We start from the raw sequence: 27,656 nt of genomic DNA, 5'->3' as shown, positions 1-27,656 counted from the left end.
AGCCCAAATGTCTCTATAATCCATGATTATTTAACAAGGCTAATGGGTAGACTAAAATGGTCATTAGTGTGGAAATGGTTTCAGCAACTCAGAGAATGGAGCAAAAGCCAAGTGCTTAATAAGACATTGTCTGGACACTCTGCAGGAAGGGAAAGGTGGAAATCCTGGGAAGTGGTTTGAATCAGGAAGATTCCAGACTCCTATGGGATCGTAGCATAAGGGAGGACGGAGACAGCTGTCAAAGCCAGAGACCTTTTGCTGTAATTCAGCAGGGAGAGCATGAGGTGTGCCCAAGGGGACAGGAAAGACAAACCGGAGGAAGAGTAGTCAAGTGCTGAGACAAGAGTAAAACCCAAGTCTGAGGAGTCAAGAAATACAGGGAAAGATGAGTCAGGACCCAGGAAAGGGATGAGTGAAAAGTCACTTCATGTTTTTGTGGAAATCTGTTCCAAAAACTGAGTTTTGTATTTTCTATTTGTCCAACGCAAACTATTGGGAGATGTCAAAAAACCTTTCAAAGTTTATGTATTTAATGAAATTCCATAGAGGGAATGTTTAACATCCAGGCAGAGAGACTGTGTGCACCCTGCTTATCTTGACTACTGGGGACAAATTTCCGGCCTTTAATCCTATTATTTTCAATTAATCAAATGGACATGACGTTTTTCAGATTTGCTTAAAGTTTAAGTTTTTTCAGCAAAGATTGTGGGCAACTTTGCTTAAAGGCTGTTTGAATGGTTAACAGGACTTCCCAGGTGGTGCTAGTGGTAAAGAACCCTGCCTGTCAATGCAGGAGATCTAAGAGATGCCTGTTCCATCTCTGGGTCAAGAAGATCCTCTGGAAGAGAGCACGGCAATCCACTCCAGTATTCTTGCCTGGCGAATCCCATGAATAGAGAAGCCTGGTGGGTTAAGGTCCATAAGGTTGCAAAGAGTTAGACATGACTGAAGCGACTTAGCATGCAACAAGCACAAATGATTGACACGCCTTAGAAGGGAGAGGTTGGCTACTGCCCTGTAGGGACTAGAGGTTGTCCCCTGCCCTTCAGGGATGTGTAGTCACATTCTAGGCTTCTTTCCTCCAAAAGAGACTTTGTTTCTATTCCAGAAGAAAATACAGGATCTTTCTTACTGAGGAGGAGAGCAGGGGTAGATGTGTCAGCCATCTATTTAAGCTCTGAGTTTCATAACCTGGAATTTATGCATAAACCCCACTGCACACACAGGTACATGTGCCTCTACCCTCTCCCCCCATGGGGTACCAGGGCGAAGTTTACTCAGCAACGAAACAGTCTGATCCTTGATCCAGAGATCTCACAATGGGATGGTATGTGTACAGTTGGCTAGCATGTACGTTTGTATACATACATATACACTTGTATACTGGTATATACATGCTACCCAGGTATACATGCACACTCATAAAGACTCACATAAATAACTGTGGTAACTTGTTAACTCGCAAGTAGGATCTCAGACCTGTCAGCATTTCAGAGAAAATACCAAGAAATGGATCAACAGAAGCAGTGGGATGTCTCAAGATCAGGATCAAAGGATGGTGACTTGCCCCCCACCCCCCCCAACCCCCGCACCCAGTCACTCACTTGCTCTGATGAAACAAGCTGCTATGTTTTGTGCAGCCCTATGGAGAGGCCCGGGCTTCCCTGGTGGCACTTGGGGTAAAGAACCTGCTTGCCATTGCTAGAGACCTAAGAGATGCCAGTTCAGTTCCTCAATCGGAAAGATCGCCTGGAGGAAGGCATGGCAACCCACACCAGTATTCTTGCCTGGAGAATTCCATGGACAGAGGGGGCCTGGCATAGGGTCGCAAAGGGTCGGACACAGCTCAAGAGACTTAGCATGTACATACACACGTGGAGAGGACTGGGCTTCCCTGGTGGCTCAGCCGTGAAGAATCCGTCCGCCAGTGCAGGAGACTTGGGTGTGATCCCTAGGTTGGGAAGATCTGGAGAAGGAAATAGCAACCCACTCAAGTATTCTTGCCTGAAGAATTCCACGGACATAGGAGCCTGGTAGGCTACAGTCCATGGGGTTACAAAGAGTCTGACATGACTGAGTGACTAATATTAAACAGAGTGACTAATAATAAATGGAGAGGCCCACATCACAATAAACAATAAATGGAGATGCCCACATCACAGGGACAAAGGACAGCCTCCTGCCATCTGCCCCCAAGAACTGAATCCAGCCCCTACCTCTTGTGTAAGCTTGGAAGCACAGGTATCTTTTCCATTCCATTCCTCACAGCCCCAGTCTGGTGAGACTCAGTATCAGAGAACCAAACTACACTGAACCATTAGAAATGGTGATGTAATAAAGGCTGTGACAAACCTAGATGCCATATTAGAAAGCAGAGACATCACCTTGCTGACAAAGATCCGTCTGGTCAACACTATAGTATTTCCAGTAGTCATGTACGGATGTGAAAGTAGGACCATAAAGAAGGCTGGGCACCGAAGAACTGATGCTTTTTAACCGTGGTGTTGGAGAAGACTCTTGAGAGTCCCTTGGACAGCAAGGAGATCAAGCCAGTCAATCTTGAAAGATATCAACCCTGAATATTCATTGGAAGGACTGAGGCTGAAGCTCCAATACTTTGGCCACCTGATGGGAAGAGCCGACTCACTTGAAAAGAGTGATGCTGGGAAAGATTGAAGGCATGAAAAGAAGTGGTTGACAGGGTGAGATGGTTGGATGGCATCACCAACTCAGTGGACAGGAGTTAGAGCAAACTCTGCGAGATGGTGAAGGAGAGGGAAGTCTGGCATGCTGCAGTCCATGGGATCACAAAGAGTCGGACGTGACTGAGTGAACAAGAATAAGGCTGTAGTTTTAAAACACTAAGTTTTCGGGTGATTTCCACTAATACGTGCTCTTACCTATCCTGCAGAACTGCTCAGACGCATCCCATATGTGAAATGTTAGTTGCTCAGTCATGTTCGACTCCTTGTGACCCCATGGACTGGGACTTGCCAGGCAACACTGCTTTTCAAGTATTTAAAGTAATTATAAATTCACCTCTTTCTCCTGATTTGTGATTAAAGTATTTTTCTTCCCACTCCTGATGTAATATGGAGTCGCTCACAGGCAGGAGTGGGGGCAGTCAGGGGGGTCTGCAGATCTGCACTAGCACCTTTGCTCCGGGGAAGGGGACAGGGGTGGGACCACTGGGCTCCCCCAGGAAATCTAGGTGGGTGGGGGATCCTACCCTAAGGTCCAGGGGAAGGGAGTTGGGTCTCCATGAGGTTGCAGGGCTGAGCCACCAGACCCACTGTGATGAGGATGAAGAAAGGACAGCAGGGACAGAAGGGGAAGGTGGCCCCGTAGTGGCAGGGGGCTCACAAGTGAGGGGCCACAGAAGAAGCCCAGCAAGCCGGGCACCACCAGCCCTTCCCAACAGCTCTCAGAGCCGGTCTGCACGTCCAGGGAGTCCAGCAGGCCCAGACAGGACTCAGAGACACCACAGGAGGGAGGCCGTTCAGGGCCCGGCAGGCTGGGGCCCCTCTCCCAGGGGAAGAGCAGGGAGGAGGTGGGCGGAGGAGGGGCTGAGTTCCAGGCCCCCAGGACTCTGGCACCTGGAAGTCTTGAGTCAGAGCAGGAGACACACCCATGCAGGATGAGCCTGAGGCATAAAGGGGAGAGGGAAGGAGCGGGTCACACAAGAACACAGCGCTGTGCCCTTCACTCAGAACTGCTCCAGAGAACCAGAGGATGGGGAAAACACACACGCAGATGCCTCTTGTTATGTAAAATTACATATTTAATTTGGTCACAAATTCATAAAACTATATTTATAGAAAACTATAATTTCATAATTTTAATAGTTCTTATACTTGTTATAACATTCCACATTTGTCAAAATGTATAAAACTATATAAAATTATAATATTTGTATATAACAGCACATGTTTAATTTGGTTACAGTCATAAAATTGCATATTTACATAAAATTGCAAAATTTCTATGTAACTGCCATTTATTTTGGTCACAAATTCATCCAATTGCTTATTTATATAAAATTTTTATATAACATTGCATATTTGACCACAAATTCTTTAAATTGCATATTTATAGAAAATTGCAAAATTTGTATATAACACTGAATATTCAATTTGGTTCAAAATCATAAAATTGCACGTTTACATAAAATTATAAAATTTCTGTATGACATTGCACATTTAATTTGGTCACATTCATTACTGGGGAGGAACCTCAACAGGCATCCAGTCTTCAAGTAAACTTTAAATTGTCACACTTGCATTGGCATAAAGCAGTAATGCTTCCCGGACGGCTCAGCAGGCAAAGAACTCGCCTGCAATGCAGGAGACACAGGACACGCGAGTTCAATCCCTGGATCGGGAAGATCCCCTGGAGTAGGAAATGGCAAGTCACTCCAGTATTCTTGCCTGGAGAATCAATCCCATGGACAGAGGAGTCTGGTAGGCTATAGTTCACGGGGTCGCAGAGTCGGACACGACTGAGCGACTAAGCACCCACAGGAAAGTAACAAAGGAGTCAAGTTTCACGTTTCTTGAAGATTCTCAGTAGTAAAACACACAAGAAACGTGTACAAATGAATATACATGACAAATACTGACAAGGCTGATACTTTAGATGGGCACTCAAGGAAGTCTTCTGAGAAAGGGACAAGTGACCTAACACTTGACTACTTTTTTAAACGGTTTTACAAATGGACATGCTTTTTGTAGTATACAGGTGACAGTTTCAAATTTTATGGTATCTTATTTATTTCAGCTGTGCAGACTCTTCACTGCAGCACACGGGCTTCTCTAGTCGTGATGTGCAGGCTCTACAGCACGTGGGCTCAGTAGTTGCAGAGCACGTGCTTAGCTGTGGTACGTGGGACCTCAGCTCCCCAACCAGAGATTGAACCCGGGCTCCTTGCATTGGGAGTGCAGAGTCTTAACCACTGAACCACCAGGGAAGTCCCAAGAATTCGTTTCTATCTCCTTCTGGGGATGAAGGCAGAGTGTCCTCACAGAAGAAACAGCAAAGACAGGAAACACCTGACTTCCAGGAAAGGGAGGGACATCAGGGCCAGAAGGATGTAGCACAAAGACCATGGGGATCAGCCCGTCTAAAAACACAGGTGAACTCCACACACTGGATCCATTTGTGCCTAAATTTTAGGCAATTCCAGTTGTGACCACACCAGTCACGTCAACCTTAGGGAAGACAACACACAAGCCTTGAGATGGATTAGACCAAAAACCCCCTGAGAATTGCTTCTGCCATTAAATTATCCTGCAGTGATTGGAATACTATGGAGAAGGTTTAGCAGAAGTAAAAAAAAAAAAAAACACAACTTTTTTAATTAAAAAAAAAGACAAAACCCTAATATAGTAGGCATTTTAGGTCAGTTCTCACAGTATTTAAGAATCAGCATTTCTGTGTCTTTCCTGCAGAAGGTCAAAGCTTACAGAGGGGCTGAGATCCTTAATTAGCCAATTCAAACACAGAAAGGCAATTCTGGGCTCAGAGCACCAGTATCAAGGGGGACCCATCTAGTGCTGAGCAAGCCAACACTGAACATAACACAGGAGCCCGTCCATTCTTCCTCCCAGAAACCATGGCAGATCCCTGTCCTCTCTTCCTTGAGCCCAGATGGAATGAAGGTCAGTGATAAGACCAGACGTGACACAGAAACTATCAGACACTCATTTCTAACCCACACCCCACCCTGACTTCCCAGGTGAGCAACAGGAAGCCCAGGGGATCACAGCCCCGCTCACGGACACCAGACAGCGCTGCGCGGGCGTGCCACTTCTCCCGCTCTGCTCACCTGTCAACATCTCCCTATAAAAAGTACGAATATTCACACAACTATAAAGTTGCCATATTTAAAGCCTGCACCCTGTAGAAGTCTCCAGGCAATCCCCAACTGGTCAAATTCCCCCAGCAGTGGGCTTGCTCTCCTTTGTTGTTGCTGCTGTTTTGTAGGTTCTTATTTGTTTGTTTGTTTTTGCCTCATGGCTTATGGGATCTTACTTCCTGACCAGGGATTGAACTCAGGGCTCTCAGCGCAGAGTCCTACCCACTGAACAGCCAGGGAATGCCCTCCTTTTGTATTTCTAATTGCTTTGGATTGCCAGTGCTCAACCAGGTAGCCCACATAAACAGCCTAGAAATTATATTTCCAAAACTTTGTTCAACACATATAAATATCTGCACAAACATAAAAGTACAAAGACATACAAGATGTTTGCACTTTAATGATGTATATTACAAGTTACAGGGCTTCCCTGGTGGCTCAGATGGTAAAGAGTCTGCCTGCAGTGCAGGAGACCAGGTTCCATCCCTGGGTAGGGAAGATCCCCTGGAGAAGGAAATGGCAACCCACTCCAGTATTCTTGCCTGGAGAAACCCCATGGACAGAGGAGCCTGGTGGGCTACAGTCCATGGGGTCGCAAAGAGTTGGACATGACTCAGTGACTAACGCTTTCATTATAAGTTAACGTCATTGAATGCATACATACTAACATGAATGGCAAATTTCAAACAAATACAAATAAAAAGTAGAAGTCTATTAGGAGTGTGTCCTGAAGGGAAAGATTGAGGTCCTCAAACGCTTAGGGCACAGCACAGCCTGTCTCACTTTCTTCATAAACATGTTAATACTTTCCTGAGTTCAGCAGGCGCTCTTGAATTGTCTCTTTTGTCAGTCTTTGCCCCAGCATTTCCAAGCATCCAGCAAGGTGTTGACTGAGGTCTCCTGTCCCTTCTTGGTGACTGGCAGCATTTCACACGCGGCGTCCGGAGAACCCCAGGCCTATTCTCTGGCCACAAGGATCTCATTTCATGTGAGGCCCATTTGCCTCAGCAGCAAATCACAGAAGTCACAAGGGAGAGATAGCTGCAAAGTCACTGAAGAACAGCTTCAGGCCTAGGTTGGGGGAAAGTCACAGGGACAGAGTTGGAACGGGCTTTCACAAAGTCTGAGGACCCTCGAGTCAGGCCTAGACTTCAGGGTGGGAACCTGAGGCGCTCCCCCTGCTGGTAGGCCTGCTGCTCTGCGCCCCTGACCTGCTTCCCAGCAGCAGAGAAACAAGCCACACCGGCACTGGGCATTGGGCTTCGCCAGCCCCCAGGGCAGTGGGGGGCAGTCCAGGTCAGCAGAGAGTCCTGCCCTAAGCAGGGGATGAGGGCCCATCTGGAAGAGAAGACTGCTGTCACAGAGGGAGAAGGCATCTGTGATAGGAGACAGGGTGGGAACGCGAGGGGCAACAGACCTCAGAGGAGGGCACCTGCCTGCCTCAGGAGGGGGAGGTCCCCTGGCTGCCGCCCCTGCACTGGGGACAAAGCAAAGGCCTGGAGGGAGGAAGGTCTCTGGCCTCACACCCCGCTCAGCCTCACTGCCTGACACTGTGGTAGAGCTGGATGGGGACAGACTCTGAGCAAGAATTTAACCATAAAATGGAGCAAACACCACCCGCCTCATGGACTGTGCTGTGGATTCAATGCTGTGTGTGTGAAATGCTGTGCACCCCACCATCCACAGTACATAAGGAGGGCACCCAACACAAGTTTATATTCTGTACCAGCTACACTGAAAACATGAAAAATAACAATACTCGTTTTCATTACCTACGGTACTAACTCAAAGTATTCTAAACAAATTTCATTTCAGTATGTAATATAGACAGCTAATGGGAAGTTGCTTTATAACACAGAGAGCTCAATCCAGTGCTCTGTGATAACCTAAGGGAGGTGGGATGGGGGCGCTGGAAGGAGGCTCAAGAGGGTGGGGATATATGTACCCCCATGGCTGGTTCATATTGCTCTACAGAAGAAACCAGCATAACACCGTGAAGCGATCATCCTCCAATCAAAAGTAAGTTAAAATTTTCACTGCAATATGTAGTCTTAGTCACTCGGCTGTGTGTCCGAGTCTGTCACTTCATGGACTGCAGCCCGCCAGGCTCTGTCCATGAGATTCTCCAGGCAAGAACACTGGAGTGGGTTGCCATTCCCTTCTCCAGGGGATCTTCCCGACCCAGGGACTGAACCCTGTTCTCTTGCATTACAGGCAAATTCTTTACCATTTGAGCCAGCAGGGAAGCCCGTCAACATGTAATCAATATGCAAAAAAAAAACAAAAAAAAACTGTTAACGAGACAAATTACAGTCCTTTTCTCTGCCAACTCCTTGAACTACAGTATTGACTTATATACTACAGCTCATCAGATTTAGCCACAGTTCAGGTGCTCCACGGGCCTTCCCAAGTGGTGCCATCGGCAAAGAACCTGCTTGCTAATGCAGGAGATGTAAGATGTGGGTTCGATCCCTGGGTTGGAATGATCCTTGGAGGAGGGCATGGTAACCCACTCCAGTATTCTTGCCTGGAGAATGCCATGGACTGAGGAGCCTGGCAGGCTATAGTCCATGGGGTTACAAAGAGTCAGACATGATTAAAGCGACTTAGCATGCATGGACAGGTGCTCCACAGCCTCCCTGGGCCAGTGGGTGTCCCGCTGGACAGCACAACCTCTCAGATGTCTCAGAGTGGGTCAACCTGGCCCTCAGCAACCAGGGAGGAGAGAGGATGGTGGAGGAGGGAAGGACAGGGAGGTGTAAGGGGCCACTGTTAGAGGACAGAGGGGTGCAGGGTGGGAAAAAGAGGAGGGGGCAGGGAGGGAATTAGAGTCTTGATGGTCCAGGGACAAGCCATCCCTTCTCTGAGTGCCCTAACAGCTATTAGGAGACAGAAATTAGGACACTGTCCCTCCTCCCTCCTCTCCTGATCCACTGCCCGGGAAAAAAGCACTCACTTTCTGTGGCGTCTGTTGGAACCAGCAGCCATCTTCTCCCCTGAGATCCTTCAGATGCTGCTGGTTTCTGTAAAACACAATGGAGAGCAGCCTTGGTCTTAATCGAGGGCCCTAGATTACAGAGCTGAGCCTCGTAAACATGGTTCTGAAATTCTGGCACAGGCAGCCATAAGCAAAACAAAACCAATGCAGGATCTTTGAAGGGAGCAGACATAAGAGTCATTATTTTATATATGATTCTATTCTTATAAAACTCTAATGGTTCAACAATAATACTTAAATGTGAATGTATGGACGGATGAGTGTTAAAAATTATGACAATAAATTCTATAGTGAATTATGAGTTGGATAAACTCATGAGGTTAAAGAACACTGTAATACAAAGATACAACCTCAACAAGAAATGAGCAATTTACCAAGGAAAAACACACATGGAGTTGAGGTATTATAAAACTCTTAAAAGGCTAACTCTTTTTATAAGAAACATATAGAATATCTAAAAGATCTCAATTCCTCCTAGATTAATTTATAAATTAAGGTAACACTCAAAAACCTCAAAACTACTGAAATGATACGACCCAAAACTGTAAATGTCTGTGTGTGTGTGTGTGTGTGTGTGTATGTATACATATATAGTATATATATATTTAGTCACTCAGTCATGTCTGACTCTGCAACCCCATGGACTGTAGCCTGCTGGGCTCCTCTGTCCATGGGGATTCTCCAGGCAAGAATACTGGAGTGGGTTGCCATGCCCTCCTCATATGTATGTGTGTATATATATATATACACACACACATATATACATAGTGAAAATACTATATGTTGAAAAAGAAATTTTACTTCAAGTAGATTCAACTTCATAATACTTTTGAAATAAATGTGAAATTCCTACTATGATGAGGAATGGCTTAAAAGTATGTAACAGTCACACAGAAAAATATGCAGCTCTGACCCCATCACTGGGTCAGGCATGGGAGCAGTGAGCACCCTTCGGCTGCGCTGTTCTAGACGAGGGATCTGGTGACAGGACGACAGATGAGAAACAGCATCAGCGCTGCCAGTGGGCCAGAACAGGGGGTGGGCTCCCTGCTTTCCATGCCCTGGTCTCCCTCCATCACCACCTCCCCAGAGGAGAGGAGACCTGACCAGCATTGCCTCTCCCTGTCTCTGCCACAGTCCCAAGCAAGCAGAAGGGCCAGAGCTGCACACTCACCACCAGACTCTCTGCTTGCTTCATCTTGGGACTGGGCATTGTCTTCTGTCAGCTTCTTTTCCTGCCAAGGGACCAGAATGGAAAGTGAATCTCCACTGGTCAGCCTGTTGTTGTGGGCATGGTCCAGAGCCCCAGATCCTCTTGGGGGACATAAGCGCCAGGAAAGGGCCTTGAGAAAACAAGGCGCTGACCCAGGAGTCACAAACCCCTACAGCGTCTGGGGGGACCCAGTGGGTTCTGCCTTCCCACCTACCCCTGTGCTGTGCCCCCCAAGTGGGCATAGACTCAGCACATCTGGGCTCTGCTGATGGCACCCAGACTCTGGTGTGATGCTAAAGGGAACTGGGCACCCCTGCCTGACACCCCGCATGCCCCAGGGTTACAGAGTGAGGGTGTCTCAAACAGCAAGGACAGGGCCAGCGCTGCCAACCAGCCTTAGGACAGCGCTCAGCAGGCCAGTCTCCCTCCTACATTCAGCCTAGAGCCCCCAGGCCAGCTGAGAGAGTCAGGGACAACGCTATAGGACAAACCAGGGACCAGGTCCACCCTGGGCTTTGCTGTGGGGCGGAAGCAGTTACTGAGGGTCTGATGCCGCCAGATGCTGGAGAAGCCGACTCACCTTGTGGCAGCACTCACCAAAGCAACCTAGAAGAGAAGAGACGCCACTGAGTGGTGGGGAGGGCCCTCTGGCCGCACCTCCCTCCCCAGGGACAGACACTGAACAAAGAGCCCCGGGCCTGTGACTGCAAGCGGGACACCCCGAGTCTGGAGAACTCAGGGAGGAGAAGAGAAGGGAGAAAATGAAGTAAAATGAAACCCATGTGAAATCTGTGCAGTGCTCCTGAACCACCCTCTTCTGCCTCCTCCCACCAGACTCGGCCAGGGGGAAGAGGGGACTGTCAGCTGAGTTGGGGGCCCGATGTGATCACCGTTTTGTAGGACCAGGTGAGGTGGGAGGAGGAGGGGTTTCCTGGGGAACAAGATCAGAGACAAGCCAGGAGGAACAGGAGGATTGGGGAGATGGAGGAGGGAGCCAGCACCTCCTCCTTCCCTTCTAGAACCTCACCTTTAGAGAAGCAACATACAACACATCTGATTAGGACAAAGGTGATTACAACTGTGATTCCAAGTCCAGTGAAAATGTTAGTCACCAGCGGTGAAGTGCCTGAGGAGGGACAGGGAGTGATGGGTAGTCTCCGGCTCATGGTTGCTAGCTCTCCAGGAACCGGGGCCTCCCCATGGGCCAGGGTACCTGATTCTTGGTCCACACACTTGACATTGCTCCAGGGCGTACAGTTCATAACCATGACCTTCCCATCAGGGCACCTGGGTACAGACACAGGGGGACCCATCAGGGACAGCTGGCTGGATGAGGAGAAAGAGGGGGCAGCCTTCTGTCCTGGGTCCCCTGACAAGACAGTAGAGGGGGTACAGGCTCCTGCTGTCTACAGGGGAGGGGCCCCTCACACCCCCTCACTGGGCAGGAGAAGAATGCAGGACTGTGTACTGCGGCCCCCGGCTCCTGTTGAGTGATCAGAGCTGTCCTTCAGGAGCTGGGCTTCCTCTGCAAGGCCCGCCCTGGCCTCCCTGGGCTGCCCGGGAAGCTCTGGGGGCAGGGGGTGCCTCATCCAGGTCAAGGGTCAGAAGGGTGTGGGCACACGTTTGACTCATCCTCCAGTCAAACTTGAATACGAGGCCCTCTCATCCACCTGTTGACTCTTCCTACCGATCTCAGCCAACACTGGAGCATCAGAGGATAGTGAATTACTATCGGCCCGAGTCCCCAAATAGGAAAGATTCAGGTGCTACTGGGGAACAAGGGCTGGGTGTGAGACCTGTGGACTTGGCTCCAGTTTTATAGGAACGTTGAAGGAGCACACACGTGGCCTCATTATGACTTCTGTCTGCTGTCAGCACTTCAGTCTTTCCAGGCCATGCCCGAGGAGACGTGGGAAGGGGCCGCTGGGAAAGCCGTGCAGGACAAACGGTGGTGGTGGGGAGCGCTGCTGCAGGCTCGGGAGACCCCACAGGCACAGAGGAGCTCTGAGAGGTGGGAGGCGCTTCAGGGAAGCAGAGAGAGAAAGGGGTACAAGGAAACTGGAGCCTCCTGTGGGTTGGAAGCCCCCTAGGCTCCTGTGTCTCACCCGGCGCTGCATTTTTGACAGAATTTAGGTGCATCTTCTCCACGGAAAGTGCCGGGTTTGCACTGACACTCAGTGTCCTTGCTGGAGGTGCAGCGGTTTTTTTCTTCTTCTTCTAGAGACCAAAGATAAGGTTTTGAGGGTGTGTTTCCCTAATATGTCTCTCAACCCTTCTTCACCACTCAGAGCTCCATCCACTCAGTTTAAGAAGTAATTGGGAGGGCTTCCTGGGTGGTCCAGTGGTTAAGAATCCGCCTGTCAAAGCAGGGGACACAGGTTCCCTCCCTGGTCTGGGAAGACCCCACGTGCTGCGGGGCAGCTAAGCCCGTGTGCCACCACTACTGATCCTGCGCTCTGGGGCCTGTACACCACGGTCAGAGGCCACAAGGAGTAGCCCCCCACCACAACTGGAGAAGGCCCTTGATCCGCAAGAAAGACCCAGAACAGCCAAAAATAAATGAATTAATCTTTTTTTAAAGTAATTTGGGGGCCATTTTCTGCAGCAACACACAGCCCATCCATAGAACAGCCACTGTTCATGTGTCACCAATAGAGGCATACAAAAGGGACTGTGCATCATTACGGATTGCATCAGGGTTGAGAAGAAAAATGTTTTAGATCACAAATGAGGAGCAAGAAGTGGGGTGGGGTGAGGTGTAATCTGAGACACTGTAGATGGAGAGGAACCCTTGGGTGATGTCCCAATGGGTGATGCCCTGCTGGAGAGGCAGAGGGACCTCAGGTCATGAAGGCTGAGACAGGCTGAGACCCCAGAGCAGAGGGCATGGCGCTCACAGGAGCCTGGCCCAGGATCAGACACATCACACAGCTCAAACCCAGCCCTGCCCCACGCCCCCAGGACTTCTGTCTGCACTGTTACCATCCAGCTCCCTCCACCAAGGGACATGTTATTCCCCTCTTTCCAGCTGATGTTCTGAAAGACTTCCCTGCCAGTTGGAATGCGTTATGCAAATAACTTCTGTTTTCATTTATTTTGCTGACCTAAGGCAGGATGAAGACCTAGCTGGACTGGAAATCAGGTTTCTGACTCCTCATCCCATTTAAATCCCATTTCATCACCCAGCACCTTAATTGCAGGCATGGGGGACCACAGGTTCTGTACCTGATTTGCAAGTCGTGCAAGGTAAGCAAGAAGGGAGGGTGTTTGAATGATTGGTGTAGTCTGTCCCATCGGTGCAAGGGGCACAACCTCCACTGACTTCTTCCATATAGAATCCTGGGAAGGAAGGGAAAAGCTGGTGAGTAAATCCCCACAGGATTCCCTCAGGTTGGCAGTGTGGCTGGGGAGGCCTCTTTTGGCCATCTGTGGAATCCACAAGGGGAACTCTCCTCAACCGGGCTCTCATCTTTTGATTCTTCATCTACCACATACCCTAGACCAGTACTGCCAACAGACACATGTTACAAGCCACACATCCAAGTCACATTCATAGCTGGCACATTCAACAGTAAAAAGAAAGGTCAGGGGCTTCGCTGGTGGCTCAGTGGTAAAGAATCTGCCTGCCACAAAAAAAAAAAATCTGCCTGCCTATGCATAATACATGGGTTCGATCCCTGGTCCGGGAAGATCCCACGTGCTGCGGAGCAGCTAAGCCCAATGTGTCACAAATACCGAGCCTGTGCTCTACAGCTCGGGGATCCACAACTATGGAGCACACATGCTGCAACTACTGAAGCCCCTGCACCCGACCGCCGGTGCTCTGCAACAAGAGAAGCCACCCCAGTGAGAAGCTCAAGTAGCAACAGAGCCTCAGCATAGCCAAAAATAAGTACAGAGACATGAAGACAAGTGTTGGAGACCAGCCTTAGAATCTACCTGGTGGACATAAGTTCTGTTGGCGGATCCATTCCAGTGGGGCTGATAACTGCTGGGGAACTTCATCCTTTCTTATAGACATGGCTGAAGCAGGTTTGACCTATGGGGACAAAGCAGGGACAGGCATGAGTGGCTTCCACACTCTCACCCCTACTAGGATCCACCCCACATTTCCTTGACCACTACCTGCAAAATGAAACAGAACTGGGACCTTTCTTCCCAGCTCTAAACTCTCATTCTTTTCATGTTTGTCCTTTGGCCTTTTGTGCTAGCAAGGAACTTACACTTAAGTTTTTTCCCCTGTATTCTTTCCTCTTAAAATATGTTTATTCCAGAAAGTATGTGCTCAGATCCATCCAATTCTTTGCAACCCCATGGACTGTAGCCCATCAGACTCCTCTGTCCATGGGATTCTCCCAGCAAGAATTTTGGAGTGAGTTGCCATTTCCTCCTCCAGGGGATCTTCCCGACCCAGGGATCAAACTTCAGTCTCTTGCGTCTACTGTGTTGGCAGGCTGGGTTTTTTTACCACTAGCACCACCTGGGAAGCCCAGAAAGTATGGGCAAGAAAAACTTTTTTTATAACAATACAGAAACCACACAGATCCCCTTGACTAGAAAACACATTCATTATTTTGTGTCTTGACTTCTTCTATTTGACCATATGTGTGAATACTCTCAGGCTTTCTCTCTCTTTCTCACATGTGTGTGCAGACACACACACACACATTTTCACAAATGAGGGTTCTGCCATGCATACAATTTTTCATAATCAGGATATAGAATCACATATTGAGTAATGAATTTGTGGCTTTAATGCAACAAGCTGTCCCAAAAAGGAAGCTGTCAGTGTTCCACAAAACACAAGAGTCACATGAAGAAAGAAGAAATAGCAATACAGGGTTTTCAACCAAGTCTCTGTGCTAAAAATGACACAATGGAGCCAGTCAAAAATCACTGGAGTCTGAGGATTTGACCCGGATTAATGTGTTGATGATAGTGTTCTGATGTTCAGAATTGTATTCTCATTTGGGGGGAGACTGTCCTAAATATACATCCAAGTGTCCATTCATGGGATCTGTCATGTCAGCAGCTATGTTTCAGATGATACAGGAAACAAAGGGTTTTGTATAGTTTTGTAACTTTAATCTGGGAGTGATTTAAACTAGAAAGTGACATTAAGAGAAAAAAAAAAAGGAAACAGCTTATGTTGAGCCCAGTTCAACTGCCTGGATCTAAACAATATAAAATGCAACCTGTTAAATATTTGGGGACAGCTAAGCTCATATGAACAGTATGAAAAGGCAAAAAGATAGGATACTGAAAGAGGAACTCCCCAGGTCGGTAGGTGCCCAGTATGCTACTGGAGATCAGTGGAGAAATAACTCCAGAGAGAATGAAGGGATGGAGCCAAAGCAAAAACAACACCCAGCTGTGGATGTGACTGGTGACAGAAGCAAGGTCCGATGCTGTAAAGAGCAATACAGCATAGGAACCTGGAATGTTAGGTCCATGAATCAAGGCAAATTGGAAGTGGTCAAACAGGAGATAGCAAGAGTAAATGTCAACATTCTAGGAATCAGCGAACTAAATGGACAGGAATGGGTGAATTTAACTCAGATGACCATTATATCTACTACTGTGGCAGGAATCCCTTAGAAGAAATGGAGCAGCCATCATGGTCAACAAAAGGGTCCGAAATGCAGTACTTGGATGCAATCTCAAAAATGACAGAATGATCTCTGTTCGTTTCCAAGGCAAACCATTCAATATCACAGTAATCCAAGCCTATGCCCCAACCAGCAACACTGAAGAAGCTGAAGTTGAATGGTTTTAGGAAGACCTACAAGACCTTTTAGAACTAACACCCAAAAAAGATGTCCTTTTCATCACTGGGGACTGGAATGCAAAAGTAGGAAGTCAAGAAACACCTGGAGTAACAGGCAAATTTGGCCTTGGAGTATGGAATGAAGCAGGGCAAAGACTAATAGAGTTCTGCCAAGAGAACGCACTGGTCACAGGAAACACCCTCTTCCAACAACACAAGAGACTCTACACATGGACATCACCAGATAGTCAACACCGAACTCAGATTGATTATATTCTTCGCAGCCAAAGATGGAGAAGCTCTGTACAGTCAGCAAAAACAAGACCGGGAGCTGACTGTGGCTCAAATCAGGACCTCCTTACTGCCAAATTCAGACTTAGATTGAAGAAAGTAGGGAAAACCACTAGACATTCAGGTATGACCTAAATCAAATCCCTTATGACTATACAGTGGAAGTGAGGCTTTCTCTAGTTGTGGCGAGTGGAGGATACTCTTGACTTTCATGTGTAGGCTTCTCATTGCAGTGGCTTCTCTTGCTGTGGAGCATAGACTCTAGGTGCACAGGCTTCGGCAGTTGCAGTGGGGGCTCAGTAGTTGTAGCACATGGGCTCAGTTGCTCCCAAGCATGTGGGATCCTCCCAGACCAGAGAATGAACTAGTGTCTCTCACATTGCCAGGAGCTTCTTAACCACTGGACCACCAGGGAAGCCCCCACACTGTTAATATAGTGAAAAACACTGATTGATTTTCAGATGTTAATCCAACACTTATTCCTGAGATTAACCCCATTTGGTCATGGTATGTTTTCTTCTTTAAATCTTCCTGAATGTAGTTTACTGTTTGCTTTGTAAAGGAATTTTGCCTCTGTTTTTAGGAAGGGTATTTAAAAGTCATTTTTTCTTCTTTTCAAATGTTGCCATTAGGTTTAGGTATTAGGGTTATGTTGCCCTTAGAAGAACTAGTGAAGAACTCCTGTTGTCTGAAAGAATTTGTGTAAAGATTTGTGTTAGTTCTTTGATTGTCTGTATTTTTGTGCCCTGCCCTGTGACCTAACCTGGGTCTCCTGGCTATCCACTCCCAGTCTCAGCAATCTCATGGAGCCTCGAAACACTCTACTGGAATGAAGAATCGGAAGCGTGGCCCCATGGCATCCCAGCTTTACTTCTGAGACCAAAGCGCTGAAGTTCAGTGCGGCGAGGGTGCCGGGAAACGGGACGCACTCGTGGCCTCCTGGTGTGAGTTAAAAATGGCCCAGGCTTCTTTGGGAGAACAGTTTGTCATTGTCTAGACAAAAGTGTAGAATTATCTAACCCACTGACCCAGCAATTCCACTTCTGAGTTACCCAACAGACAATGCACATGGCTACACTGGCTACTCGACAGGCACCCAGACCCATTCCTCAAGTAGTGTTCAACATGAGTCCTACCTATTACAAACCGATACTTTAAAAACGAATTCTATACTTCTTGTGAATACAAAATGCTATTTCTTTCCAGATTTTTTGGTACTAATTCATTCAATGAAAGATGCATATTTTCACAATTCCTGTAACTTTGTCAGACCCTTAATTTTTTTTTTTTGAATATATAAGCAACTTTGAAAAGAGCCTCAAACAATTCAAGAAAGCGGTGCCAAGTGTGCACATTTTTCCCCATTGTGAGTTTCTTAAAAATGCACACTCAGGGACAGGGGAGCCTGGTGGGCTGCCGTCTAAGGGGTCGCACAGAGTTGGACACTACTGAAGCGACTTAGCAGCAGCAGTGAACCACACCCAGAGCCTCCAACTCCCCTCTGAAAGAAAGTGGTGAGAATCTGGCCCAAGCTGAGTCATTGGTGGTTTCTATTCATAAAGTGCAAGGAGCTGAAGGCAATTTTGAGGTTGTTCTCCTTTCAGAGAAAAGGAAATGTAAGGGTGCTTAAGGCAGTAGATGGGGGAAGATGGGGCCTACACTGTTAATGATTTACAAAGGACACGTTTTAGACGATAAATGCAGTGCAAAATAGAAAAAGAGAGAAAGAGAGAAAGAAAAGAGTGAGGAGGGTCGGCAGAGGGAAAAGGGAAGGGAAAGGAAAGAAATGACGATCTGATGCCAGCTGGGCCTGGGGCCAATCCAGAGGTCAGGCTCTCCAAGGAGCCAGCTCTTCTGGGCAGCAAGTAGATGCCAAGGATCCGCACTCCTCTAGCGCCCCCCACCAACGCGCCGCGCACTTGGACTTGCCCAGGGGTCCTGCCGGGATTTGCCCAGGCAGGTGCCCCGGGGCCTTTTCCGGGCCTCCAAGAGCGCCTTTTGGAGCCAGGACTCGCGGCGGGAACTCACCAACAGCAAGACACCCAAGACGACGAAGATGAGAGCCCAGGGGCCCCGGAGCCGAGGCCTGGGGCCCTGGGTGCACCCTCCCCGGGAGCTCGAGGCGGCCGGTGTCCTCTGTCTCCGCTGCCCGGTGCGGTCGGGCAGCGTTCGCTGTCCAGGTTGCCGCGGGGTGACAGCCGCCAGAGCCATCAGAAATGAAAGTGTGTTTCGTGGGGCGCGAGATCGCCTCTAGGAGGTGCGCGGAGCCGACCTCTGCTATTTAATCTGAGCCTGCTTCTACGTTTATACCACCCCGCCCTGGGATTGCGCCACCAGGGGTGGCGAATGAACCAGTGCCTGCTGATGTAATCATTACCACTTCCAGCCAATCATGCGTGGCTCAGGAGAGGAGCCCGGACCCCTAAGTCTCCTTGGTGCGGAAGGGGAACTTCCGCCAGCTAAAATCCTGTGGATGCGGTTTTTCATTCAGCGCCAGCCTGGTCTGTGGCTTTGGGAGGCGGGGACAGGGCACCTCCCACGTGCTCTGTGTGATCTGGCCAGTGAGACTCAGAATCTGCATTCCAGGCAGGTCCTAACTCTGCCCTTTGCAGGTCAAATGCCCCACGGGTTGACAAAAATGAATGAACCACCTGTCTTCTAATTACCGCCTTCTGCCCACTCCCAGCTTCTGCTCCTCCCCGCACCCCCGCTTCATTGACCAGGGCCCCAAGGAGGCCAGAGAACACGGGCAGCCAAGAAGGAGATCCACGAGGTGCCCTGTACTGTACTGTAGGGGAGTGATGGGTCAGTTAGGAAACCTTGAATTGTTAGAAAAATCAGTAGGTTGCCAGACTCACTTGCACTTTCTGAGATTTAAGTACTTAGGAAATGAGACAGACCTGGTGAACCTTTTTGCCCTGGGCCTATATCATATAAATAGTGTTAATAATCACTTTACTATGGAATTACAAATAAGTATTTATTTAAAGGCAAAGACTTGTTTAGTTGCTAAGTCATGGCCAACTCTTTTGCAACTCCATGGACTGCAGGCCCTCCAGGCTCCTCTGTATGGGATTTCTCATGCAAGAATACTGGAGTGGGTTGCCATTCCCTTCTCCAGGGGATCTTCCCAACCCAAGGATGGAACTCAAGTCTCCTGCATTGGCAGGTGGATTCTTTACCACTGAGTCACCAGGGAAGCTCCCAAGGGCAAGAGATACACACCATATTTTCCTGTTGTGAACTCTACTTTTCAAAGATCTTAAGTATCATTAGCATGGTTTATAAGTTTTCTTTTGTCACTTTTATTTTATAAACCTGAAGTTCTACCCAACAGAACATTTTGGAGCCTGGTGAATAAATCCCTGCCCCAATATAAGTGGCATCCAGGAGAAAGAAGGTGGCCTGGCTGTGACTATGTAGTTGAAACACTTTATTTGCAGATGAATGTATCCACCAAGTTCTATTTTATGTTCATGACTCTGAATGTCTCTGATTTCACAAACTGGGGTCACCATTCACATTGAGGCAATCCATTACTTCCTGTCATCAGGCTCATACTACTATGTCTATTATAAATAAGCGCGAGATGATTAGAAAGCAAAGAAGTGGCAGAAAGGGAAACTGTTACAATTGTCTCAACAAATGACCTTTTTCCAACAGAACCATCAGCATATTTTAAGTGGTGGGTGAGTTTCAAAACTTCCATTAAAACGTCAATTATTCACCAGTACATTACCACACAGTGTTCATTCACGTGACTCGATAAGCACTCTTTAACACTTCACAGAGAAACAAAGCCGTGCTAAATTACTAAATAGTTTACCTTTCGACGATGCTTCCTTAAATCACTAGGCTGATAGATGCATGCAAAGAAATGGAGAGAAACCAGGTTGATTGTGACTTTGAAGCTAAAAATTCAAGAATCAGTATAGGCAAATACAGGAAAGCAAAAATGATGGCAAACCTATAAGTGACATTAAGACTTAGAGAACAGTAGCTGGAAACAAAACATTTTTTTTTTTTTTTGACCACAGAAGTTAAATAAGCTATTCAAGATTTACTAGAGAAACACTATAAATTATGACTCAGGAAGATACGAGTCTGATACAACATCGTGATTTATTAAAGCAGAGCATCCTGTACATCAAAGGGCCTCAACAGCTGTCTGTTCTCAGCCAAACTTCTCTATAACCTATTTCTCTTAATAAAAAGCATGTTATACTTTGAAATAGTAATTTAACTGATGAGGAAGTTACCATAATACCTATTTTAACACTGAACAAATCTAACCACCTATTGGACATTAACGTAAAATCCTTACCTAGAATTTGATTTAAAACTTCTGAAAATAAATTCATTAAAGCAGGTACCCTACGAAAATGTGTAAGAATGAAAGCTAGCATAATTGCAAGTGAAGTCTTCACATTTTATGAACCATAGAAGATACTTTGTAAGAGTCTAGTAGAGACCTTAACCATGCAAAAGCTGATGAGATTTACAGTCTTAAATACAAGCACCAACAGAAAGGAGATTGTGTCAAAAGCCCATTAATTCTACACTTAGAAGATCATTTCTTTATGTAAGCATACTCTCATTTATAAATTGCACAGGTTATGTAGTGTATGATCCATCTACATTATGCTTGTAACTGCATAGTGATACAATAATTCAAACTTACTGCTATGGGGGAAAAACACCATTTAATGAGCCATGAAGAAAAGCACAAACACGACTAAAGGGACACACGCTGTGGACACAGCACTGCTGAGACCAGAGCAAGTGGTTTCTCCCAACAAACCAAATGCTTGTAAGCAAGCATTACCTTGAACAATGCTAATTTTTTTAGACAGGTACCAATCTTTTTTTTTTAATTTCGCTTATTTATTTTTGGCTGTGCTGGATCTTATTGCTATGCTCAGGCTTTCTCTAGATACAATGCACGGGCTTCTCACTGATGTGGATTCTCTTGTTTTGGAGCGTGGGCTGCAGGGCGTGTGGGCTTCAGTAGCTGTGGCACACTGGCCTAGTTGCCCCATGGCATGTGGGATATCCCTGGACCAAGGATGGAACCTGTGTCCCCTGCATTGGCAGGTGGACGCTTAACCACAGGCCCAACATTGAAGTCCTAAAAAAAAAAAAAATTTTTTTTTTGAAAGGGGAATTCCAGGCAGTTTCTACATTTACAGTAATCACAGTGATTCAGCAGTAACAGTGAATTTATTCAATGGTCCCATACACTGAGCATCCAATGTATATGACTTTAATCCTCATTTGTTGTTATTCAGTCACTCAGTTGTGTCCGACTCTGTGACCCCATGCACCACAGCATGCCAGGCTTCCCTGTCCTTCACTATCGCCCAGAGTCTGCTCCACTGAGTCGGTGATGCCATCCAACCATCTCATCCTCTGTCACTCCCTTCTCCTGCTCTCAATCTTTCCCAGCATCAGGGTTTTTTCCAATGAATCAGTTCTTCCCATCAGTTGGCCAAAATCCTTGTTGTCCAAAGGGACTCTCATGAGTCTTCCCCAGCACCTCAAATGATCTAAAAAAATAATTAATTTGAAATTATTGCCATTTTAACCATCTCCTGAACGTGCCTTGCTTTATTTTAGAAAACTAATTTCCAGATTTCCTGCTTTTGCTTAGAAGAAGGTAAGAGTTACATAAGCATCCATCTTGAGTAGGCTGGCAGAAATGCATCCTGGCCCAGGTCTCTAGCTTGGAACTGGGGTTTGTGCTGTGGGGTGAGAAGGTGGAGCTCTGCAGAGCCTTTGTGTAATTGTGGCTTTATTGGGTAGTCATGGGTCTAGAGCAAGCTTGACTTTCGGCCAGAGCACCTCATGTTATTTTCAACTATTATAAAAGGAAATGAAAGGGAATAAGATGTAGTGTTCTGGTGCTATACTCTGTTTTTTAAAAGCAGGATAGTTATGCAGAGTCTTTGAGCACAGAAAAAGGTTTTGTTATTTATTTATTTTTTCCTCCTTCTATTTATAACCAGATCAAATTCTTGAGAAATTTAGGTAAGGGGCCAAAGTTGAGGTTAATTGGTGTTAAATCCAGGAGAATTGGAGGAAGCCAGGAAGATGGAAGAAGAAGTGGATGGGGCTGCAGTCAATAAAATGGGCACCCTTCTCCTGCATCACACCCCTCTGAAGCGTAACCCGTGGCACTTTGTCTTCAGTGAGTCCCTCCCGCTAGCCCCGTGAGGCCGGGAGAGTGACAGCTTTGCCCACTGGGCACAGGGCTGGTTGGCCCAGGTAACCTGTCCTGTGTTAAGAAATTGGGCCTGCAGCCCAGCACACAGGGCACCAGACCCGTCCATTCTGCGTGTTCTGGCAAAAGTGGCTGAGGATCACAGTCCAACAAATACAAAGCTGCTTCTGATTCCAGACTCACTCCTGAGTGCATTTTGTCTCAGATTGCATAATAAACATTCTTTTGTTTAACAAATTGTTTTGCATCATCACTTCTGAACCATGTTAATGATATCGTATCTGACATAGCAATAGAGTTTGGTTTTTTGTTTTTATTTTCACTCAAGCAGGGTTCTGTCTTCAAAGAAGACAGAAGAATGACCTGAGAAGTGTCACTCTTTTGGAGGCCAACGCTAAGGTGAAGGATATTGCAATATCCAGGGAGAGGAGAACTCTAAAAGGTGAACTTCAATAAGGTACTTTTGAGCATATTTTCCATGGGATTTTAGTAGGTGACAAAGATCCCAATATGGAGAAGGAATGGCAACCCACTCCAGTATTCTTGCCTGGGAAATCTCATGGACAGAGGAGCCTGGTGGCCTACAGTCCATGACATCACAAAGAGTCAGACACAACTTAGCAACTGAACAACAACAATCCACAATCAGGCAGATTGTGATTTGGGGAAACACTGCTTGAGGGAAATGTAGAATAAAATGGAGAGTGAAGTGACCTAGCAATATGGAGCATAGAGTTTTGGAAGAAATTAAAAGTGTGTAGAATAATAGTTGCAAATATTCAAACAATAAAGTCTGTGGCCAAAGGAAAGAAAGAAAAAGATCCAAATAAAGAAAAGCAAGTATTTGTAAAAACACTGAAAGATCAGGCCTCTGAAATTCAGGTGACAGTGATGCTCACTGAGAGTTGTAAGCTACAAGGTCTTCATCACAGAAATCTTCCTATCACCGGGGTGTATGTGGAAGGAGAAAAGCCCATGGGGATATTGCCTTACATGAACTGGGGGAATCTTAGGTTGTTTTTACGGCAGTGCCAATTAGTAGAGGCCCATACTCCACAGGCGGTTTCTCAACAATACTTGGTTCACATGACTGTTCAGATTGCCTAGGGAATGAGCTATCTGTCCAGAAGGGACGTCATCCACCAAGATGTGGCTGCTAGGAACTGTATCACTGAGGACACACTTCAAGTTAAGATCACAGACAATGCTGTCTCCAGAGACTTGTTCCCCATGGACTATCATTGCCTGGGGGACAGTGAAAACAGGTGGGTTCGGTGGACGGCCCTTGAAAGTCTGGTTAATAATGAGTTCTCCAGTGCCAGTGACCTGTGGGCCTTCAGAGTGATGCTGTGGGAACTAGCTTTTGACTCTGGGCCAAATGCCCTACGTGGACATGGCCGCCTTTGACATGGTTGCGTGCCCTAAAAGATGGTTACTGCACTGTGCTGAGGAACTGTGCTGTGATGGCTTGTTGCTGGCCCTTTGATCCAGAAGAGAGATCCCAGTTCTAGCAACTGGTCATGTATAGCCACCTCTGCCTTGTCCTAATGATTACAGATGAGTCACTAATTGCACCCCATGTTCAGCTATATATCTTGAAAGAAAAAGATCAAAGAATGTGTGCACCTGCCTTAAAACCACCACAGGTAAATACTGTTAATCTTGTCTTTTCCTCTTAACATTTTTAAACACTTTTCTTTTTATTACATTTTTTCTTTTAATTATTTTGCTACAATGTTACTTTTGATAACTCCCTAACATACTGTATGGGTCTAACACCAGTAGCTTAACCAGAATCCCGTTGGGAGCATTTAAATTATTTTGAAGTTTTTGACATTTGAATAATACTACAAAAACATTTTGTCACATAAATGTCTATATGTGTGTTCGTCACTCAGTTGTGTCCGACTCTTTGCAACCCATGAACTGTAGCTTGCCAGGCTGCTCTGTCCATGGGATTCTCCAGACAAGAACATTGGAATGGGTTGCCATTCCCTTCTCCAGGGGATCTTCCCAACCCAGGGACTGAACCCAGGTCTCCTGCATTGCAGGCAGATTCCTCACCATCTGAGCCACTGGAGAAGCCCAAATGTCTCTATAATCCATGATTATTTAACAAGGCTAATGGGTAGACTGAAATGGTCATTAGTGTGGAAATGGTGTCAGCAACTCAGAGAATGGAGCAAAAGCCAAGTGCTTAATAAGACATTGTCTGGACACTCTGCAGGAAGGGAAAGGTGGAAATCCTGGGAAGTGGTTTGAATCAGGAAGATTCCAGACTCCTATGGGATCGTAGCATAATGGAGGACAGAGACAGCTGTCAAAGCCAGAGACCTTTTGCTGTGATTCAGCAGGGAGAGCATGAGGTGTGCCCAAGGGGACAGAAAAGACAAACCGGAGGAAGAGTAGTCAAGTGCTGAGACGAGAGTAAAACCCGAGTCTGAGGAGTCAAGAAAAACAGGGAAAGATGAGTCAGGACCCAGGAAAGGGATGAGTGAAAAGTCACTTCATGTTTTTGTGGAAATCTGTTCCAAAAACTGAGTTTTGTATTTTCTATTTGTCCAATGCAAACTATTGGGAGATGTCAAAAAACCTTTAAAAGTTTATGTATGTAATGAAATTCCATAGAGGGAATGTTTAACATCCAGGCAGAGAGACTGTGTGCACCCTGCTTATCTTGACTACTGGGGACAAATTTCCGGCCTTTAATCCTATTATTTTCAATTAATCAAATGGACATGACATTTTTCAGATTTGCTTAAAGTTTAAGTTTTTTCAGCAAAGATTGTGGGCAACTTTGCTTAAAGGCTGTTTGAATGGTTAACAGGACTTCCCAGGTGGTGCTAGTGGTAAAGAACCCTGCCTGTCAATGCAGGAGATCTAAGAGATGCCTGTTCGGTCTCTGGGTCAAGACGATCCTCTGGAAGAGAGCACGGCAATCCACTCCAGTATTCTTGCCTGGCGAATCCCATGAATAGAGAAGCCTGGTGGGTTAAGGTCCATAAGGTTGCAAAGAGTTAGACATGACTGAAGCGACTTAGCATGCAACAAGCACAAATGATTGACACGCCTTAGAAGGGAGAGGTTGGCTACTGCCCTGTAGGGGACTAGAGGTTGTCCCCTGCCCTTCAGGGATGTGTAGTCACATTCTAGGCTTCTTTCCTCCAAAAGAGACTTTGTTTCTATTCCAGAAGAAAATACAGGATCTTTCTTACTGAGGAGGAGAGCAGGGGTAGATGTGTCAGCCATCTATTTAAGCTCTGAGTTTCATAACCTGGAATTTATGCATAAACCCCACTGCACACACAGGTACATGTGCCTCTACCCTCTCCCCCCATGGGGAACCAGGGCGAAGTTTACTCAGCAACGAAACAGTCTGATCCTTGATCCAGAGATCTCACAACGGGATGGTATGTGTACAGTTCTCTAGCATGTACGTTTGTATACATACATATACACTTGTATACTGGTATATACATGCTACCCAGGTATACATGCACACTCATAAAGACTCACATAAATAACTGTGGTAACTTGTTAACTCGCAAGTAGGATCTCAGACCTGTCAGCATTTCAGAGAAAATACCAAGAAATGGATCAACAGAAGCAGTGGGATGTCTCAAGATCAGGGTCAAAGGATGGTGACTTGCCCCCCCACCCCCACCCCGCGCCCAGTCACTCACTTGCTCTGATGAAACAAGCTGCTATGTTTTGTGCAGCCCTATGGAGAGGCCCGGGCTTCCCTGGTGGCACTGGGGGTAAAGAACCTGCTTGCCATTGCTAGAGACCTAAGAGATGCCAGTTCAGTTCCTCAATCGGAAAGATCCCCTGGAGGAAGGCATGGCAACCCACACCAGTATTCTTGCCTGGAGAATTCCATGGACAGAGGGGGCCTGGCATAGGGTCGCAAAGGGTCGGACACAGCTGAAGAGACTTAGCATGTACATACACACGTGGAGAGGACTGGGCTTCCCTGGTGGCTCAGCCGTGAAGAATCCGTCCGCCAGTGCAGGAGACTTGGGTGTGATCCCTAGGTTGGGAAGAGCTGGAGAAGGAAATAGCAACCCATTCCAGTATTCTTGCCTGAAGAATTCCACGGACATAGGAGCCTGGTAGGCTACAGTCCATGGGGTTACAAACAGTCTGACATGACTGAGTGACTAATATTAAACAGAGTGACTAATAATAAATGGAGAGGGCCACATCACAATAAACAATAAATGGAGATGCCCACATCACAGGGACAAAGGACAGCCTCCTGCCATCTGCCCCCAAGAACTGAATCCAGCCCCTACCTCTTGTGTAAGCTTGGAAGCACAGGTATCTTTTCCATTCCATTCCTCACAGCCCCAGTCTGGTGAGACTCAGTATCAGAGAACCAAACTACACTGAACCATTAGAAATGGTGATGTAATAAAGGCTGTGACAAACCTAGATGCCATATTAGAAAGCAGAGACATCACTTTGCTGACAAAGATCCGTCTGGTCAACACTATAGTATTTCCAGTAGTCATGTACGGATGTGAAAGTAGGACCATAAAGAAGGCTGAGCACCGAAGAACTGATGCTTTTTAACCGTGGTGTTGGAGAAGACTCTTGAGAGTCCCTTGGACAGCAAGGAGATCAAGCCAGTCAATCTTGAAAGATATCAACCCTGAATATTCATTGGAAGGACTGAGGCTGAAGCTCCAATACTTTGGCCACCTGATGGGAAGAGCCGACTCACTTGAAAAGACTGATGCTGGGAAAGATTGAAGGCATGAAAAGAAGTGGTTGACAGGGTGAGATGGTTGGATGGCATCACCAACTCAGTGGACAGGAGTTAGAGCAAACTCTGCGAGATGGTGAAGGAGAGGGAAGTCTGGCATGCTGCAGTCCATGGGATCACAAAGAGTCGGACGTGACTGAGTGAACAAGAATAAGGCTGTAGTTTTAAAACACTAAGTTTTCGGGTGATTTCCACTAATACGTGCTCTTACCTATCCTGCAGAACTGCTCAGACGCATCCCATATGTGAAATGTTAGTTGCTCAGTCATGTTCGACTCCTTGTGACCCCATGGACTGAGAGTTGCCAAGCAACACTGCTTTTCAAGTATTTAAAGTAATTATAAATTCACCTCTTCCTCCTGATTTGTGATTAAAATATTTTTCTTCCCACTCCTGATGTAATATGGAGTCGCTCCCAGGCAGGAGTGGGGGCAGTCAAGGGGGTGTGCAGATCTGCACTAGCACCTTTGCTCCGGGGAAGGGGACAGGGGTGGGACCACGGGGCTCCCCCAGGAAATCTAGGTGGGTGGGGGATCCTACCCTAA

The 27,656-nt window shown here is 46.8% G+C and overlaps 2 protein-coding genes across 6 annotated transcripts in view; both read right to left on the bottom strand.

Moving 5' to 3' along the window:
- The window catches only part of LOC122431618, a 636,199-nt gene that overhangs the window by 231,396 nt on the left and 377,147 nt on the right, over positions 1 to 27,656 (bottom strand). The gene's annotated exons all lie outside the window — the stretch shown is intronic.
- LOC122432096 (tumor necrosis factor receptor superfamily member 10A-like) lies at positions 10,645 to 18,490 on the bottom strand. Of its 5 annotated transcripts, XM_043453885.1 has the most exons (5): positions 18,152 to 18,475; positions 13,291 to 13,404; positions 11,862 to 12,282; positions 11,279 to 11,352; positions 10,645 to 11,191 (listed from the first exon to the last, which is right to left on the bottom strand). In XM_043453885.1, the coding sequence occupies exons 1-4, from the start codon at positions 18,332 to 18,334 to the stop codon at positions 11,324 to 11,326; spliced, it is 747 nt and encodes a 248-aa protein (XP_043309820.1). In that variant the 5' UTR covers positions 18,335 to 18,475; the 3' UTR covers positions 10,645 to 11,191; positions 11,279 to 11,323. The 5 variants fall into 5 exon arrangements, with proteins under 5 accessions (XP_043309820.1, XP_043309822.1, XP_043309819.1 ...); XM_043453887.1 differs by lacking the exons at positions 10,645 to 11,191; positions 11,279 to 11,352 and adding an exon at positions 14,005 to 14,104 and having other exon boundaries at positions 11,359 to 12,279; positions 18,152 to 18,476; XM_043453886.1 differs by lacking the exons at positions 10,645 to 11,191; positions 11,279 to 11,352 and adding an exon at positions 14,005 to 14,104 and having other exon boundaries at positions 11,670 to 12,282; positions 18,152 to 18,444.

This window comes from Cervus canadensis, chromosome 30 (assembly GCF_019320065.1).
Source record: "Cervus canadensis isolate Bull #8, Minnesota chromosome 30, ASM1932006v1, whole genome shotgun sequence".
NCBI classification, from domain to species: domain Eukaryota; kingdom Metazoa; phylum Chordata; class Mammalia; order Artiodactyla; family Cervidae; genus Cervus; species Cervus canadensis.
Note: the sequence above shows the minus strand (reverse complement) of the source record. Positions and strands in the feature narration are given on the sequence as shown.